The 15,506-nt window shown below is 43.9% G+C and overlaps 2 protein-coding genes across 2 annotated transcripts; both read left to right on the top strand.

Moving 5' to 3' along the window:
- The first annotated feature begins 7,545 nt into the window (after positions 1 to 7,545).
- On the top strand, positions 7,546 to 8,418 carry LOC133002974 (odorant receptor 131-2-like). Its single transcript, XM_061072563.1, has one exon. The coding sequence runs from the start codon at positions 7,546 to 7,548 to the stop codon at positions 8,416 to 8,418; it is 873 nt and encodes a 290-aa protein (XP_060928546.1).
- A 2,292-nt stretch (positions 8,419 to 10,710) lies between these two features.
- On the top strand, positions 10,711 to 15,260 carry LOC133002973 (odorant receptor 131-2-like). The gene is made up of 2 exons (XM_061072562.1): positions 10,711 to 11,563; positions 15,088 to 15,260. The coding sequence occupies exons 1-2, from the start codon at positions 10,711 to 10,713 to the stop codon at positions 15,258 to 15,260; spliced, it is 1,026 nt and encodes a 341-aa protein (XP_060928545.1).
- Positions 15,261 to 15,506: the final 246 nt, after the last annotated feature.

Raw genomic sequence — 15,506 nt, 5'->3', positions numbered from 1 at the left:
TCTTCAGCGCCGATCCGGGGATTTTTCTGCTGCTGCTGATCTTCTCTGCGTGACCAGGTGGACTTTTAACTTGAACTGTGTTGAGCTGGATGCACATATATTAAGCATTTTTTTTCCTATTTGTCTGTGCTTAGCCTTTTACACTTTTTTTCTTTTTACACTGAGTGTTTCATTTTATTTCTGATATTGTATATTTTTTTATTTGATGATGAGTGTTGGTGGGGAAGATACTAGCACACCCTATAGCTTAGGCAGGGGTAGGGGAAGAGGATTGTTGAGTTCTCCTAAATTCTTGCAGTTTGAAACTCCTGTTAGGGGACATGGTAATGTTGCGGGGGTTAGTCAGAGCAGACCAGAGCTCCTTTCCACCAATAGGGATGTAACGTTTCCCCTAAGTCGCCCTGTAGCTATTACACATGAATCTCAAAACACCAGTTCTAATATTCCTAGCCCTGATGCCCTTGCTACTGAGATTGTCAGTCAGATGGGGGATGTGATCCAGCAGGTTAGCCAGAAGGTGTTACAGAACATTATAACCCAATTTAGCCCATCTGTTAGTGCACCTTTGACCTGTGCTCCCACCCCACCGACCAAAGATGACATGTCAACCTCAAACACACTTGATGCCTCTCATGTGCAGCTGGTGTCTCACAGAATGCTGAAAGATCCCCCATGCTTCAGAGGGGACAGCTCTGACCCTGTTTCTGTGAGGGAATGGGAAGACCTAATGAGGGCTTTTATTAAGAGGGGAAATCTGAGACCTGATGAACAAGCAGAGGAGATCCTCATTCATCTTAGAGGCAAAGCTAGAGATGTTGTCAAGTTTGGGACCAGAAACAGTGAAATTGACCTCACCCGTGACCCTGAGGCAATCTATGGTCTCCTTCGAAGGCACTTTGACTCTGCCCCATGCTCACCACTCCCATTAGCTGACTTTTACACCACTTTGCCTGAGAGAGGTGAGGGTGCATTTGACTACTGGCTCAGGCTGCACCGTGCTGTTGACCTTGCCATTGAACGTCTTAAAGAGCAGGGCAAATCGCTTGACTGTCCTGGTACTGAGGTGACGCGCATGTTCATAAGGAACTGTCCTTCTCCTGACCTTTCTATGACCTTTCGCTCCAAGATAATGGAAAAGTGGACAGCTAATGAAGTTCAGGACATTTTATATGAGTATCATTCAGGTTTGACCTCCACAGTGAGCAAAGCAACTAAGGAGAGGGTGACAATGAACACGCAGCAAACTGCCACTCCGACAGCCTCTGGGGGGCAGGGCTCACCGCAGCCGCAGGCCACAGACTCTGCAACCCTGGAACGCCTTATAGGCATGCTGGAGAAGGTGCTGCTGCAGAGACCTGTTCACTCGGGCCCAGCCAGACAGTCTGGCCCACGGCGGCCTAGGATTGAAGGGTTACATGAGATGCCTTGTTCTGTTTGTCATGATGCTTCTCACTCCACCTTTACCCACTGTCGCGACCATAGACTCTGTTTCCAGTGCCACTCACCAAACCACTCTAGGCTTGCTTGTCCTGGCAGGACGTCGTCAGCCGCTCATCAGCAGCAGGGAAACTAGAGGATCCGCACCTTAGGGAGGATAGTGTGGATTATGATAGTGACCCTCCCAGTTGTGATAGTGATGACATTGAATCCTTGTATGAATCTCTTTCTTCATTTGCACCGTCTGGAAAGACTGTTATTTTTCAATTGACACACAGACTTCAGAAATCTGACAGCTTGTTCTACACAGGTGTTTGTGCCGCAGGTGGTGTTCAACTGAAAGGAATGATTGATAGTGGTTCTATGTCATGTTCTCTAAGTGAAGCTGCTGCTTCACGCCTTTTGCTGCAAAGCCCTGATTTGAAGAGTAGTCCTGCTGATGATATTGTTGTTGTGGGTGCTGGAGGACACCATGTTTACCCTACAGCTGTCTATGATTTGGAGGTGGTTATTTATGGCTTCAAGTTGCTCATCCCAACACTGGTCATCCCTGGACAAGTGGATGATATGATTGTTGGTAGTAATGCTATCAAGCTGTTAATACACTTGATGAAAGAGTCTGAGGACTATTGGAGACTCCTGGCTGCACCAGTTGACATTGCAGATGATGAATGTGGCCAGTTCTTGTCCCTGCTCTCAAACACTGAGAAATGGCGGGGAGGGCCCATGCCTGAAAAGATCGGCACGGTAAAGTTGAGGCAGAATGTTACACTTGAACCCCTTCGTGAACACCTTGTCTGGGGTAAACTGCCCGCATCTGCACCTTTATCAGTGGGGAGCACAGTGATTGTTGAGCCGACACAATCAAGATCCAGGCCCAGAAATGTGATGGTTGGCCGTGTTGTCACACCTATGTGGGGGGATAGGTGGGTTCCTCTTAAACTTATCAATCCTAGTAGTAGGGCAGTGACTCTTAGGAGAAACTGCAAGATTGCAGATGTCTTCCCGTGTGTTGCAGTAGAGGAGCTGTCTTCACCTGAGAAAATTTCAGTCAATAACCATGGTGTTACACAGGCCTCTGTAACAGCAAAGTCCCCTGAGCAGAGAAAGGATTCTTTAAACAAGTTGGAACTACAAGACTTAGACTTAGAGGGCTGTGAGGTTTCTGACCAGTGGAAAGATAGACTTTTGCAGCTTGTTGAGAAATATGAGTCTGTTTTTTCGAGGGACAAGATGGACTGCGGGGAGGCTACGGACTTCGTCCACAAAATACACCTCGTGGATGAGAGACCATTTCGCCTGCCCTACCGCCGAGTACCACCAGGCCAGTATGAGAAGCTGAGAACAGCACTTAATGAGATGGAGGAAAGAGGCATAATCCGAAAGTCGCACAGCGAGTATGCATCCCCACTGGTCTTGGTGTGGAAGAAAGATGGCAGTCTGCGCATCTGTACTGACTTCAGATTGCTCAATGCAAAGACTGTGAAAGATGCACACCCACTGCCTCACCAAGCAGATGCCCTTGCTGCGCTTGGAGGGAATGTGTTCTTTTCCACTATGGACTTGACTTCTGGATTCTACAATGTTCCACTGGATGAGGCACACAAGAAGTTCACAGCGTTTTCTTCACCCTTTGGCCTCCATGAGTATAATAGGATGCCCCAAGGTCTATGTAACAGCCCTGCGACCTTCATGCGGATGATGTTATCGATCTTCGGAGATGAAAACTTCAGCAGCTTACTTTGTTACCTGGACGACCTGTTGGTCTTCGCCCCCAACGAGCAGCTTGCTCTTGAGCGTCTGGAGATGGTGTTTTCACGTCTGAAAAATCACAAACTTAAGCTGGCCCCCAAGAAAGGTCATCTCCTGAAGAGCTCAGTTAAGTTTCTCGGACATGTCATCTGTGCAGATGGAGTTAGGACAGATTCTGACAAGGTGAAAGTCATCGCTGATGTAGGAGAGGCAGAGTTGATGGAGGGTGATGGTGTCACGCCGTCCTGGAAAAAAATCAGGTCTTTTCTGGGCATGGTCTTTTACTATCAGCATTTCATCGCTGACTGCTCTGCAAAAGCCAAACCTCTGTTCAGGCTCATGTCTGGGCGACAAGTTCAATCACAGGCCAAGAAAGGCAGGAAGCCGAAGAGGAAATTCTCCGCTCCACCAGCTCTTACACCAAGCGACTGGACAGCTGCATGTCAGGAATCCTTCCAAACCCTGAAAAATGAACTTAGTCATGGCGTCACATTGGCTCACCCGAACTTTGATGAGCCTTTCATCCTTGCTGTTGACGCTTCTTTTGATGGCATTGGTGCTGTCTTGTCACAAGTGTCACCTGGTGAGACAGTTGCGCGTCCGGTCGCTTTTGCCAGCAAGACGCTGACCCGGTCTCAAATGAACTATCCGGCACACAGGCTGGAATTTTTAGCGCTGAAATGGGCCGTATGCGACAAGTTTGGTCATTGGTTGAAGTGGAAACACTTCACCGCCTGGACAGATAACAACCCCTTGTCCTACATTCTGACAAAACCACACTTAGATGCATGTGAACAAAGATGGGTGGCCAAGCTGGCAGCGTACGATTTTGATCTTAAGTATGTTCCAGGAGCTAAAAATATTGTTGCAGATGCTCTGAGCCGCGAACCATTTGTGCAGTCATGTGTCGGTTACCGTTTGTTGAAAGAACCCTATGTTGCACTATTAGATGAAATAAATGGCGTTGTCAGGGGTACGGTGCAGGATGCTTTTCGTCTTACTAACAACTGTCAGATTTTCCAGAGCACAAGGTCAAAGACACAGGACCCTGGTGCTGATCCTGTTGTTCAGCCTGTTGGAAGTTCCATCAGTTCAGATGAGGTGTCAGCTGCGTTGAGCGCTCATGCTGGTTGTGGTCTGCTCGGAGCTAATCTACCACTACCACAGCTGCCTGAAGAAGACGCTTCCACTGCTATTCCCCAGAGCCAGCTTTTGAGTCTCCAGGAGCAAGACCGAACAATAAGCAGGGTCCTCTTCTATGTGCGACGGAAAAGGAGAGCTACCAGACGTGAGGCCGCATCTGAACCGGATAGCATCAATAAGCTCCTCCGACACTGGAAAAAGCTGAAAATACAGAATGGGATTCTGTACAGGCTAAGAAAAGATAACCGGCTGAACAAGAAGCTGTCCCAGTTCATTGTGCCAGATGGCCTTAAGTCTCAGATTCTCCTTGGGCTCCACGACAATGCTGGTCATCAGGGCCGTGCACGAACCCTTTCCCTCGCCAGGGAGAGGTTTTTCTGGATCGGAATGGAAAGAGACATAATTAACCATGTACGTCGATGTGAGAGATGTGTAGTTGGCAAGACCCTTGAACCTGAAGGCCGTGCACCTCTTGAAAGCATTCAGACATCTGAACCAATGGAACTGGTGTGCATTGACTTCTGGACCGCTGAACTGAGTGACAAGAAAACCGTTGATGTTTTGGTCATCACTGACCACTTCTCTAAAATGGCACACGCCTTCCCCTGTCAAAGTCAATCTGTGAAACACGTTGCACGCCGATTGTGGGATGACTTCTTCTGTGTCTATGGCTTTCCCAAGAGGATTCACTCAGATCAAGGTGCCAACTTTGAGAGTAAGCTCCTGAAGGAACTTTTGGAGATGGCAGGGGTGCGGAAGTCTCACACCACACCTTACCACCCGATGGGTAATGGTGTCACAGAACGCTTTAACAGGACCCTCGGGAACATGTTAAGAACTCTTCCCCCAGTAGCAAAAGCCAGATGGCCCCAGGTGTTGCGGACGCTCACTTTTTGCTACAACTGTACGATACATGAGACAACCGGCTTTGCCCCATTTTATCTCACATTCGGACGGGTTCCACGTCTTCCTATCGATATCATGTTCCAGTATGTGTTACAGGATGACAAAGTGATCTGCCAGAATGAGTTTGTTTCTCGGTTGAAGCAGGACTTGTCTGAAGCATCGCGGATGGCTCGGAAACACAGCTTTGATGAGCAAGCACGTCACGCCAGGCTGTATAACCGCAAAGTCAAAGGCTCTCCACTGGCTGTGGGTGATCGAGTTTTGCTGGCCAACCGTGGTGAAAGAGGCAAGAGGAAGCTCGCTGACAAATGGGACTCTACACCATATGATGTTGTGTCGGTGAGGTCAGGAATCAACGTGTACAGGATAAGAGATGCTCTAACTGACAAAGAGAGAGTTGTGCACCGGAACCTCCTTCTCCCAGTTGACTTTCTTACCTTGGATGTGCCTGAAACTCCTGCTTCCCTTATCGACTCAGATGACGGGGATGTGGCATGTGGAAGTGGTCAAGGCTCCGAGGAAAGGAACAATGTGGATGGCTACAACCGGACTATGGACTGGCTTATGGACTCACCAGACCCAGATCCTGTCAGTGTAGTTGACTCACCAGACCCAGATCCTGTCAGTGTGGTTGACTCTCCAGACCCAGATCCTGTCAGTGTAGTTGACTCTCCAGACCCTGTCAGTGTAGTTGACTCACCAGATTCAGACCCCGTCAGTGTAGATCACTTACCAGATCCAGACCCTGTCAGTGTAGCTCACTTATCAGATCCAGACCCCGTCAGTGAAGCTCACTTACCTGATCCAAACTCAGTTAGCGTGTCTCAGTTAACTCCAACAGATGATGTTGATGAGAACCCTGCTATTTGCACACAACCTGATAGTGTTCATACAGGCCTTGAGGGTTTAGTTACAAGCAGATATGGGAGACACATTAGACCTCCTAAAAAGCTGATTCATAAGATGTCACACAAGGTTGAGAATACCTTCCCTGTTTCAAATCCTGTTTTTGCATTCTTCCATAGACTATTTGAGGTTTAGACGAGGTTTAAACAAGGATTTTTTTTTCATTCCAGTTTTGTGTTGGTAATGTCCAACTAGTATTTGTATTTTTTGTAAATTTGGAGTATGTAATGTGTATTGCCTTGAGTGTGATGTTCAGGAGATGTAAATGGCATCTTCTACTAGTCTGTTAAAGGTATTGGGCTTGGTACCTCCCTATCCTTTTACGCTCCTTCCAGGAGGATTTGTATCGACTGTATTTAACATCAGTGATTTGGTTTCACTTAAAGTAGCTCCAAATTTTTTTTTCTTTTCTATTGTTGTTTGGATAATGCTCAGGATTTGTCTGGGGTTGAACAGAATTTTAGGGGGGTGTATGTAACGGGGTAAATATGTTAATTGTTAAAATCCTGTTCAACTTGGAACTGCAGTCATTGTTTTTTGTGTATTTCTTTTATTTTGCCGTGTTTATTTTATTTTGAAGGGCCACAACAGGAACTTCCGGGGATTAGTGGGGATTAGCGGGAGAAAACCTCTTTTTTCCCTCAGATGCAGTTTCCACTACACCGAATGATTGTGTTCCATTTGTGATTACAGAGAATAAAGTTTAATTGTTCTACCAAGCCTGAGTCATGAGAGATGAGTGAAAAGAGCAGCAGTACAAGCACAGACCGTCACACTGGCACTCAAAATGCAGCCCATAGTATATCTTACTGGTCTATATAGGCCTACTGCTTATAATAATCAGCTACCTCTATTTTTGTGACAGTGACATGACGTCATACAAAATTGCCCCAGCAGAAATTTCCGGCTAAAATCACCACTGATAAAGTTACATTTAAGTCGCCGTTACTGAATTATGTTTGAGTGTGAATCCCTCCAACGGACAAAGTGAGTAACTATAGCTACTGTCGCCTATGAGGTGTGTTGTTGGCAAAGTTGTTGCTTGTGACTCTATGGTGATTTATAGTTCATATGATGTTGTGTTATAGTTGCCGATATAAAGCCTTCACACGCAACTCCTGCTCAGAAGGCTGCACAGAGCTCAGCTGAACACCTTCACTCCAGGGATGGTTTGGTAAACTGGGTCTTGTGCTCTTATGTCTCCTTCTAATTGTTTGTCAATGCACGATGTACTAAAATAATGTGTTTTGTGTTTGATACCTGTTGATTCGAAGAGAGATCATCCCTTGTTGAGTTCTGCATCTGGTTTTAGAGCTGAATGAAGTGTGGCAGTGTCTCAAGGCTTTTTACATTTTGTGTTGACAGACAAAAATGGCTGCTAACATCACCATAGAGTACAAGATGAATGATAAGTTCATGTTGATTCAGGTCTTTGTCGTTCTTTTTCTCTGCATTAACCTTCTGCTAATTACGACCTTTTTCACCAAGGAGGTCTTCTACACCACCATGCGCTACGTCTTATTTGCTGTCACGCTAATGTCCGACTGTCTGTTTTTATTCCTGACTAACATCCTGCTCCTTTTGACTTACTATGGCTATACGATACAAATGTGGTTGTGCCTTATTATTTATATCGTTATATCACTGTATATTTTTGTGACACCGGTCACTCTGACGGCGATGACCCTGGAGCGCTACGTGGCCATTTGCCTGCCGCTGCGTCACGCAGAGCTGTGCTCCCCACGCAGCACTCTGCACGGAATCCTCATCATCCACATCCTCAGCTCTCTGCCCAGCGTCGTTTTTCTCTCCATCTTCTTTGCATCGGCCTCCTACGGCTCCTACAGCCAGGGCAGAGTGTGCACTGTGGAAATCTTCATCATCCACAGGTGGCAGGGTCACCTCAGTTCAGCCATTAATCAGTTTTACTTCCTGATCATGTGCATCACAATCGTGTTTTCCTATGTGAAGATAACGAGAGTGGCAAAAGCTGCATCAGGAGAGGACAAAAAGTCCACATGGAGAGGACTCAGAACTGTGGGGCTTCACGCTTTGCAGCTGCTCCTGTGTCTCATCCAGCTGTGGTGTCCTTTCATAGAAGCTGCTGTGCTTCAAATCAATCTCATGTTATTTATCAATGTCAGGTACTTTAATTACATTACTTTTATTCTTGCTCCAAGATGTCTGTCTCCTCTCATTTATGGCCTCAGGGATGAAATGTTTTCTCATGCCCTGAAAAGATTATCTCTCGGTGGTTTGCGTAAGAAACACTGATCAGATTTGAATCGATTAACAAATTGTCATGATGTTATATTATGAAATGTTTTTGTTTTTTAATTGCGTCTCTGGCTTGATTTATATTGTTATTTCTTAATAAAAAAAAAGTAAATGAAATATTCAGCTGGATATCACAATGAAAATGTTGATTAACATCCAATCCCACTACTTATTTTTGCTGACAATATTTGCAAACATTGTATTAAACTCAGCTTGCCTTCATCCTGTCTGTCATTGGCCTGACAGTACAGAGAGAATTATAAAAACGTCAAACAGGCCTGCTGTGATATTTACAGAGTGGCTATCTATAAATTAACTGAAAAACAGACATGTTTAGAAATACTTTTCAACGGAAAGAACAACATAAACGAACTAACCTCTGCCCGCTGGCCAATGATCACCTGCCAGATTGAATCCTTCTCGTCTTTAGTCAGTTTTCCAAGTGATGTCAGGTATTTTCTTTGCAGAGCATTGAGTATGTGCACAGCCTGTTTACAAACATAGTGAGAACGTGCACAGTTTACATTAAAATCAAACACCAACTATGGTGACGGAGGAGCACATAAAAAGTTTTCAGGAAAATTGACATTTCTTTAACTGTAGTTGATGATTTCAGATTTTTCTTTTAATTTCCCCTGTCATGTATTGGGAGAGAAAGCCAAAGTCACAGAGATCGTCATTCTGAAATGAAACCACAACTCTCAAAACTGCTTATCTATCAATTAAATAAGTGTGGAATTATATATAGTTATAAATATATTGTGTTTTTCGGGTTGACGTATAGACTCGACCTTCACCTGCTCTGCTTTCAACCCCTGAACTATTTTAAGTTTAGAAACTGACAGATTTTAGTTTATATATAAACGTATAACAAAACATGTTAACATACATAGGAATTCAATAAGGAAAAAACTGTTGACCAAAAGGCTGCAGACTTACTTTTGAATACTCAGTGATGGCCTCTATGAGAGCTAAGGTGGCTTGTGAGAGAAAAGTGGTTGAACTGTCTGTAACCAGAGACGCTGCTCGTATGGTTTAATTACAGACTCATTTTAGTTCAGGTTTTCATCGCACTTTTCCTCCATCAGCATTTTGCTATTCACAAATCTGGTTGTGTATAATTTTCTACATGTGGTCATCTGTGTACACTCTGGTCACACATATGACTCTTCATCACTTCCACCTCTTCCTCATTCAAGGCCGCAGCTCTGTGCAATGCTTTATTCTCTCATCGTCAACATCAGCATGTCTGAGCTTCTACAATCAACACAGGGTTTCCTCTGAGGGGCTGTTCATCTTTCACATGTGGCGGGGTCACCTCAGGTCTGCCATTGGTCAACCTTACTTCCTGTTCATGAGCTTCACCATTGTGTTTTCCTATGCTAAGATAATGAAAGTGTCCGTGCAGTGTTAAATCTGTGAAAACAAGAGGACATCAGATCTGTGCATTTGCCAACGCTCAGAGTGGCGCTAATTAACAGGATATTACCAATATATATAATAATGTATCAAATGAGAACATGAAAAAAGTAACAATGTGACAAATGGGTTGTTTGTTGGGATGCTTCAAAGATTTATTACATCAATCACCTCAACTTTTAATGAAAGTTGTCCTGAAATAGTTGACGACTGAAGAACTGAAGGTTCCTGGTTCAATCCCTTGTTCCAACCAAAGACCAGCACCAACAAGAATTCAATGTGAGATGGAAGAGATGCTCATGTTGCAGCACTCCTGGTGTAGGATAAAACAAGTATTATCTTAAATGTGAACCTTCACATTCAACTTATTTAATAAAGACACGTGTAAATAGTTGAAACAGATGAAGTCGCCATTACTGAATTATGTTTTGAGTGTGAATCCCTCCAACAGAGAAAGTGAGTAACTATAGCTACTGCCTATGAGGTGTGTTGTTGGTGAATGTTGGCGCTTCTGACTCTGTGGTGATTTAACGTTCATATGACGTTGTGTTATAGTTGCCGATATAAAGCCTTCACACACAGCTCCTGCTCAGAAGGCTGCACAGAGCTCAGCTGAACACCTTCACTCCAGGGATGGTTTGGTAAACTGGGTCTTGTGCTCTTATGTCTCCTTCTAATTATTTGTCAATGCACAATGTACTAAAATAATGTGTATTGTGTTTGATACCTGTTGATTCAAAGAGAGATCATCCCTTGTAGAGTTCTGCATCTGGTTTTAGAGCTGAATGAAGTGTGGCAGTGTTTGAAGGCTTTTTACATTTTGTTGTGACAGACAGAAAGATGGCTGCTAACATCACCACAGAGTACATGATGAATGATAAGAGAATGTTGATTCAGGTCTTCGTCGTCCTTTTTCTCTGCATTAACCTTCTGCTAATTACGACCTTTTTCACCAAGGAGGTCTTCTACACCACCATGCGCTACGTCTTATTTGCTGTCACGCTAATGTCTGACTGTCTGTTTTTATTCCTGGCTGACTTGCTTCTCATTTTGAATTACTATCGCTATACGATACAAATGTGGTTGTGCCTTTCTATTTATATCGTTTTGTCGCTGTACCTTTTTGTGACACCGGTCACTCTGACGGCGATGACCCTGGAGCGCTACGTGGCCATTTGCCTGCCGTTGCGTCACGCAGAGCTGTGCTCCCCACGCAGCACTCTGCACTGCATCCTCATCATCCACATCCTCAGCTCTCTGCCCAGCATCGTTTTTCTCTCCATCTTCTTTGCATCGGCCTCCTACGGCTCCTACAGCCAGGGCAGAGTATGCACTGTGGAAATCTTCATCATCCAGACGTGGCAGGGTCACCTCAATTCAGCCATTAATCAGTTTTACTTCCTGATCATGTGCATCACAATTGTGTTTTCCTATGTGAATATAATGAGAGTGGCCAAAGCTACATCAGGAGAGGACAAAAAGTCCACATGGAGAGGACTCAGAACTGTGGGGCTTCACGCTTTTCAGCTGCTCCTGTGTCTCATCCAGCTGTGGTGTCCTTTCATAGAAGCTGCTGTATTTAAAATCAATCTAATTTTATTCATCAATGTCAGGTTCTTTAATTACATTAGTTTTATTCTTGCTCCAAGATGTCTGTCTCCGCTCATTTATGGCCTCAGGGATGAAAAGTTTTTTCATGCCCTAAAAACATTTGCTCTCAGAAGTTTGCTTAAGAAACACTGATCAGATTTGTATCATTAACAAATTGTCATGATGTTATATATATATATTATGAACTGCTTTTGTTGTTTAATTGCATCTGTCTTGATTTATATTGTTAATAAATATATTTTAAAAAATGTAAATGAAATTGTCAGTTGGCTATAAAAATGAAAATGTTGATTGATCAACCTCCAATCCCAGCACACAGCCCACCTCCGACGGCGAAAGACGCTAAACCTGTGAACAGAACATTTGCCCATTTCCCTGGTTTATGAACTGCAGTATTTTTGAGTTGAACAGGACCCGAGCAGAACTCCTGACAAAATTAGAATCAACAGTTTTAAATCAAAACAGTCCTTTCAGGGCTCCAGACTAACTTTTTGGCTTAGGAGCACTGTGCTCCTAACCCAGAAAAATTGGGAGCACCAGCAAAAATCTAGGCGCACCACTATAAAACGTTGGCCAAACCAAGTAATACTACTATTGATCAATGTTAACAACCTGGAATAACATGTTTGAACAGATTATAAAAGGTAAGGCATGACCTTGCTTAGATAAAGGCCTACATTGATAGGTGGAAAATAATTGCACGGTATTTTAGGTGGTTTAGATGGTAGGGGAAGTAGGACAAATCACACCATTTGTTTTAACCAAATTCTTTATTACTCAGACTGCTCTTGTACCTGCAGTCAACTGTTGAAAAATAAATAACAAGAATATTATAACATTAAGAAACCATGGTGACACTCACAGATCAGGATTGATTTTGACATTAATAGCTATAAATATAATCAGTTTTACGGTCATGATCAGTAGAACAACATATTACCAGAGGTGGGACCAAGTCATTTGTTTGCAAGTTCCAAGTAAGTCTCAAGTCTATGCCCTCAAGTCCCGAGTCAAGTCCCAAGTCAAGACAGGCAAGTCCCGAGTCAAGTCCAAAGTCAAGACTGACAAGTCTCAAGTCAAGTCCAAGTCCTGCAGTTTGAGTTTCGAGTCCTTTCAAGTCCTTTTGATCACAGAGTAATAATATATTTACACAGATCATGTGTGCTTTTAAAATCTGTATTTATTTATTAAAACAAGTGCAATTGAAATTGCACTTGCGGGGGCTGCTCCTATGCAGTGCAAAAAAGGACAACGGCTCATAAATCCAATCCAAAAACAGTTATTTTTTAATTAAAGGAGATTTAAGTGCAATGACATTAAACATGTCAAACATTAAACATTTAACATGTCAACACAACATTTAAGAACTTTTGGGAGTACATGTCAAGACATGAACCACATGACAGCTAAAATAAAAAGTTAAAATGCCGCTGCCCCACTGAATATTTAAACTTTTGGTTAAACTTTGGTCCACCTTTCGAGCACTTGTCTACAAACATCTTGTTGAGTTTGAGCAGCAGCTGATTCTCAAGGTGAGTAGAGCTCATCTGGGTTCACTTTGCATTGAACAGCAATCCAGCACAGCTGAAGAGTCACCCGCAGGTGGCTGAGGCAGGTATGCCAGTAGGCTATTGAGTTTCAGGCAGTGTTCAGGCAGTGTCATTGAACACGTTCATTTTTATGAGAACATTGAACTAAACGCAACTTAATGACAAATAATGAATTTGAACGGTAAACACGTTCATATTATCTGAGGTCAAGCTGAAACGTTACGTAATGTTTTCCTTCTCCTGAGGAGAGACGCTGTCTAAAACGAATGCTTGCACCATGTTGTTGTGATCGTTGTTGTGTTTATTTGAAAAGAAATGCAGTCTTAAAGGGCAAAAATACCGTCTGAAAGTTGCAATTCCGTTTTTCAACTTTTTTTTGTTGAGGGGGGGGCTCTTGCATAGAGCGCCAAATATGCTAGGACCGCCCCTGTGTAGCACAGTGATTCTCTGTATGGTGCGCCCCACCGGTGCGGTGCGGAGGCATAACAGGCTGGCGACCGGGAGGAGAAAATGCGAGGCGGATCTAATATTATAGCCGAACTAATGTTTTGACGTCCGCACTCTTTAACGGCGGAGCAGTAAACAAACAAACAAATCGCTCTTTCGCCGTAGCCAGGGGTCTGCAGCCCGCGGCTCTGCAGCCCCTCCGCAGTGGATCCCTCCAGGCAGGGGCTGGTCCTTCCTATAGGGGTCAAAGGCGGTTGCCTAGAGCGCCAGCTAGAGGGGGGCGCCAAAAACTGTGCCTAGCTAAAAGAAAAAAATATTTATAAAATATTGCTGGGCAGAGTTTTTTGTGCCCCTTCTATTTCTCCAACCAATATTTTGACATTAAAAAATGAATTTAACATAAGGGGTAAATTTGCCAAAAATCTACAGAGGTAGGGGTGCTGTAAGAACATGCTACCTATTGATGGGTATGGGTCGAGTGTGGGTAGAACGGACAATAACAATTTGTATTAACGCTTTCTTCTAAACTTGCATGCACTCAGTGAAGTACATTCTTAATATCAATGGTTGAATGTTGCCTGGTTCTGTATCCCTCCTGCACTCCCTGAGATGGCCAAACATGCAAGAGCTGCCTAACAAACGTTAGATGATGGCTGAAGTTCAAGCACTCTGGACTCTGGTACTGGAAGAAAAATAATAGATATTTGGACAGTTTTTTATTATTACTTGACAGAAAATAAAACACAACGCACTGCAATAATCGGAGAGAAACAGTGTGGCTTCAAAATATGTTGGAAGAACACAACAAACCTCAAGAGGCTCCTGAAAGCGCACAACCCTGTAATTTATGCAACGGTAAATTAGCTAGTGAATACTAAGAAGTGTTGTAGTAATCTTTGATCTTTGTGGATGTTTTGATGTCGTTTTCAGTGTTTAACTTTGAACATTTATATTGTAGCAAGGACTATCTAGTCTTAGAAGTTGAAGTTTCAGGACATAGTAATCTTTGATCTTTGTGGAAGTCTAATATTTTTTCTGTTCTTCTGGTTGAAGTAGTAAAAGTCTATGTTTTAGAGTTTTAAGATTTAAGTCAGTTAGCTTTCTCACTTAACTTACCTGACAAAGCTGAACCCCCAATAAAATGTTGAAAAACTAAGTAATTCTTGTGTATATCACCCAACACTACTGATATCATGGGGGTATAATCTGGACTGAGGGGTATGAATTGGCCATAATATACCCGGGGTATAATATAGCCTAGGCCCCTTTAACCCCAGGTATACTATGGCCTGTTACACCGGGTTCCAACCAAAGACCAGCACCAACAAGAATTCAATGTGTGATGGAAGAGATGCTCATGTTGCAGCGCTCCTGGTGTAGGACCAAACAAGTATTATCTTAAATGTGAACCTTTACATTCAACTTATTTAATAAAAACACATGTAACTAGTTGAAACACATGAAGTCGCCATTACTGAATTGTGTTTTGATTGTGAATCCCTCCAACGGACAAAGTGACTTACTATAGTTACTGTCGCCTTTGAGGTGTGTTGTCGCTCGTGATTTCACCTCCTACAAACTCGCGCAGCAGCTGCTTGAGAGGCACGCTGTTCTCATCCAAGTTTGCATTTACGCCCAGCGCCACACTTACATCCCAAAGAAAAACAGGTGCTCCTGAGCACGCTGCACACCAAGGCCGCCGTCAGCGACCGCCGGGATGGGCAACCGGTCATCGTCCTGGACTACAACCGCAGCAGAGGTGGCGTGGACAACCTAGACAAGGTGATCGAACACGCAGCTGCAGGAGGATGACCGTACACTGGCCCCTGGTTGTCTTTACAACAATATCAACGTCTCTTCCTACAACACCTTCATGATATGGAGAAGGATCAACCCATACTGGGTGCTGGGCAAGCTGAACAAGCGGAGGGTGTTCCTAAAGCAACTGGGAAAGGCTCTCATGACTGCGTTCATCGAACAAAGGGAGCGTATCCCCAACACAGAAGTGTCCGCCGCGGTTGTGAATGCAGTAAAAGCCCTAGCCGCACAGAGAGCTAT

This window comes from Limanda limanda, chromosome 6 (assembly GCF_963576545.1).
Source record: "Limanda limanda chromosome 6, fLimLim1.1, whole genome shotgun sequence".
Lineage (NCBI taxonomy): Eukaryota > Metazoa > Chordata > Actinopteri > Pleuronectiformes > Pleuronectidae > Limanda > Limanda limanda.
The sequence above is the reverse complement of the archived record's forward strand: the minus strand, read 5'-3'. Positions and strand labels throughout refer to the sequence as shown.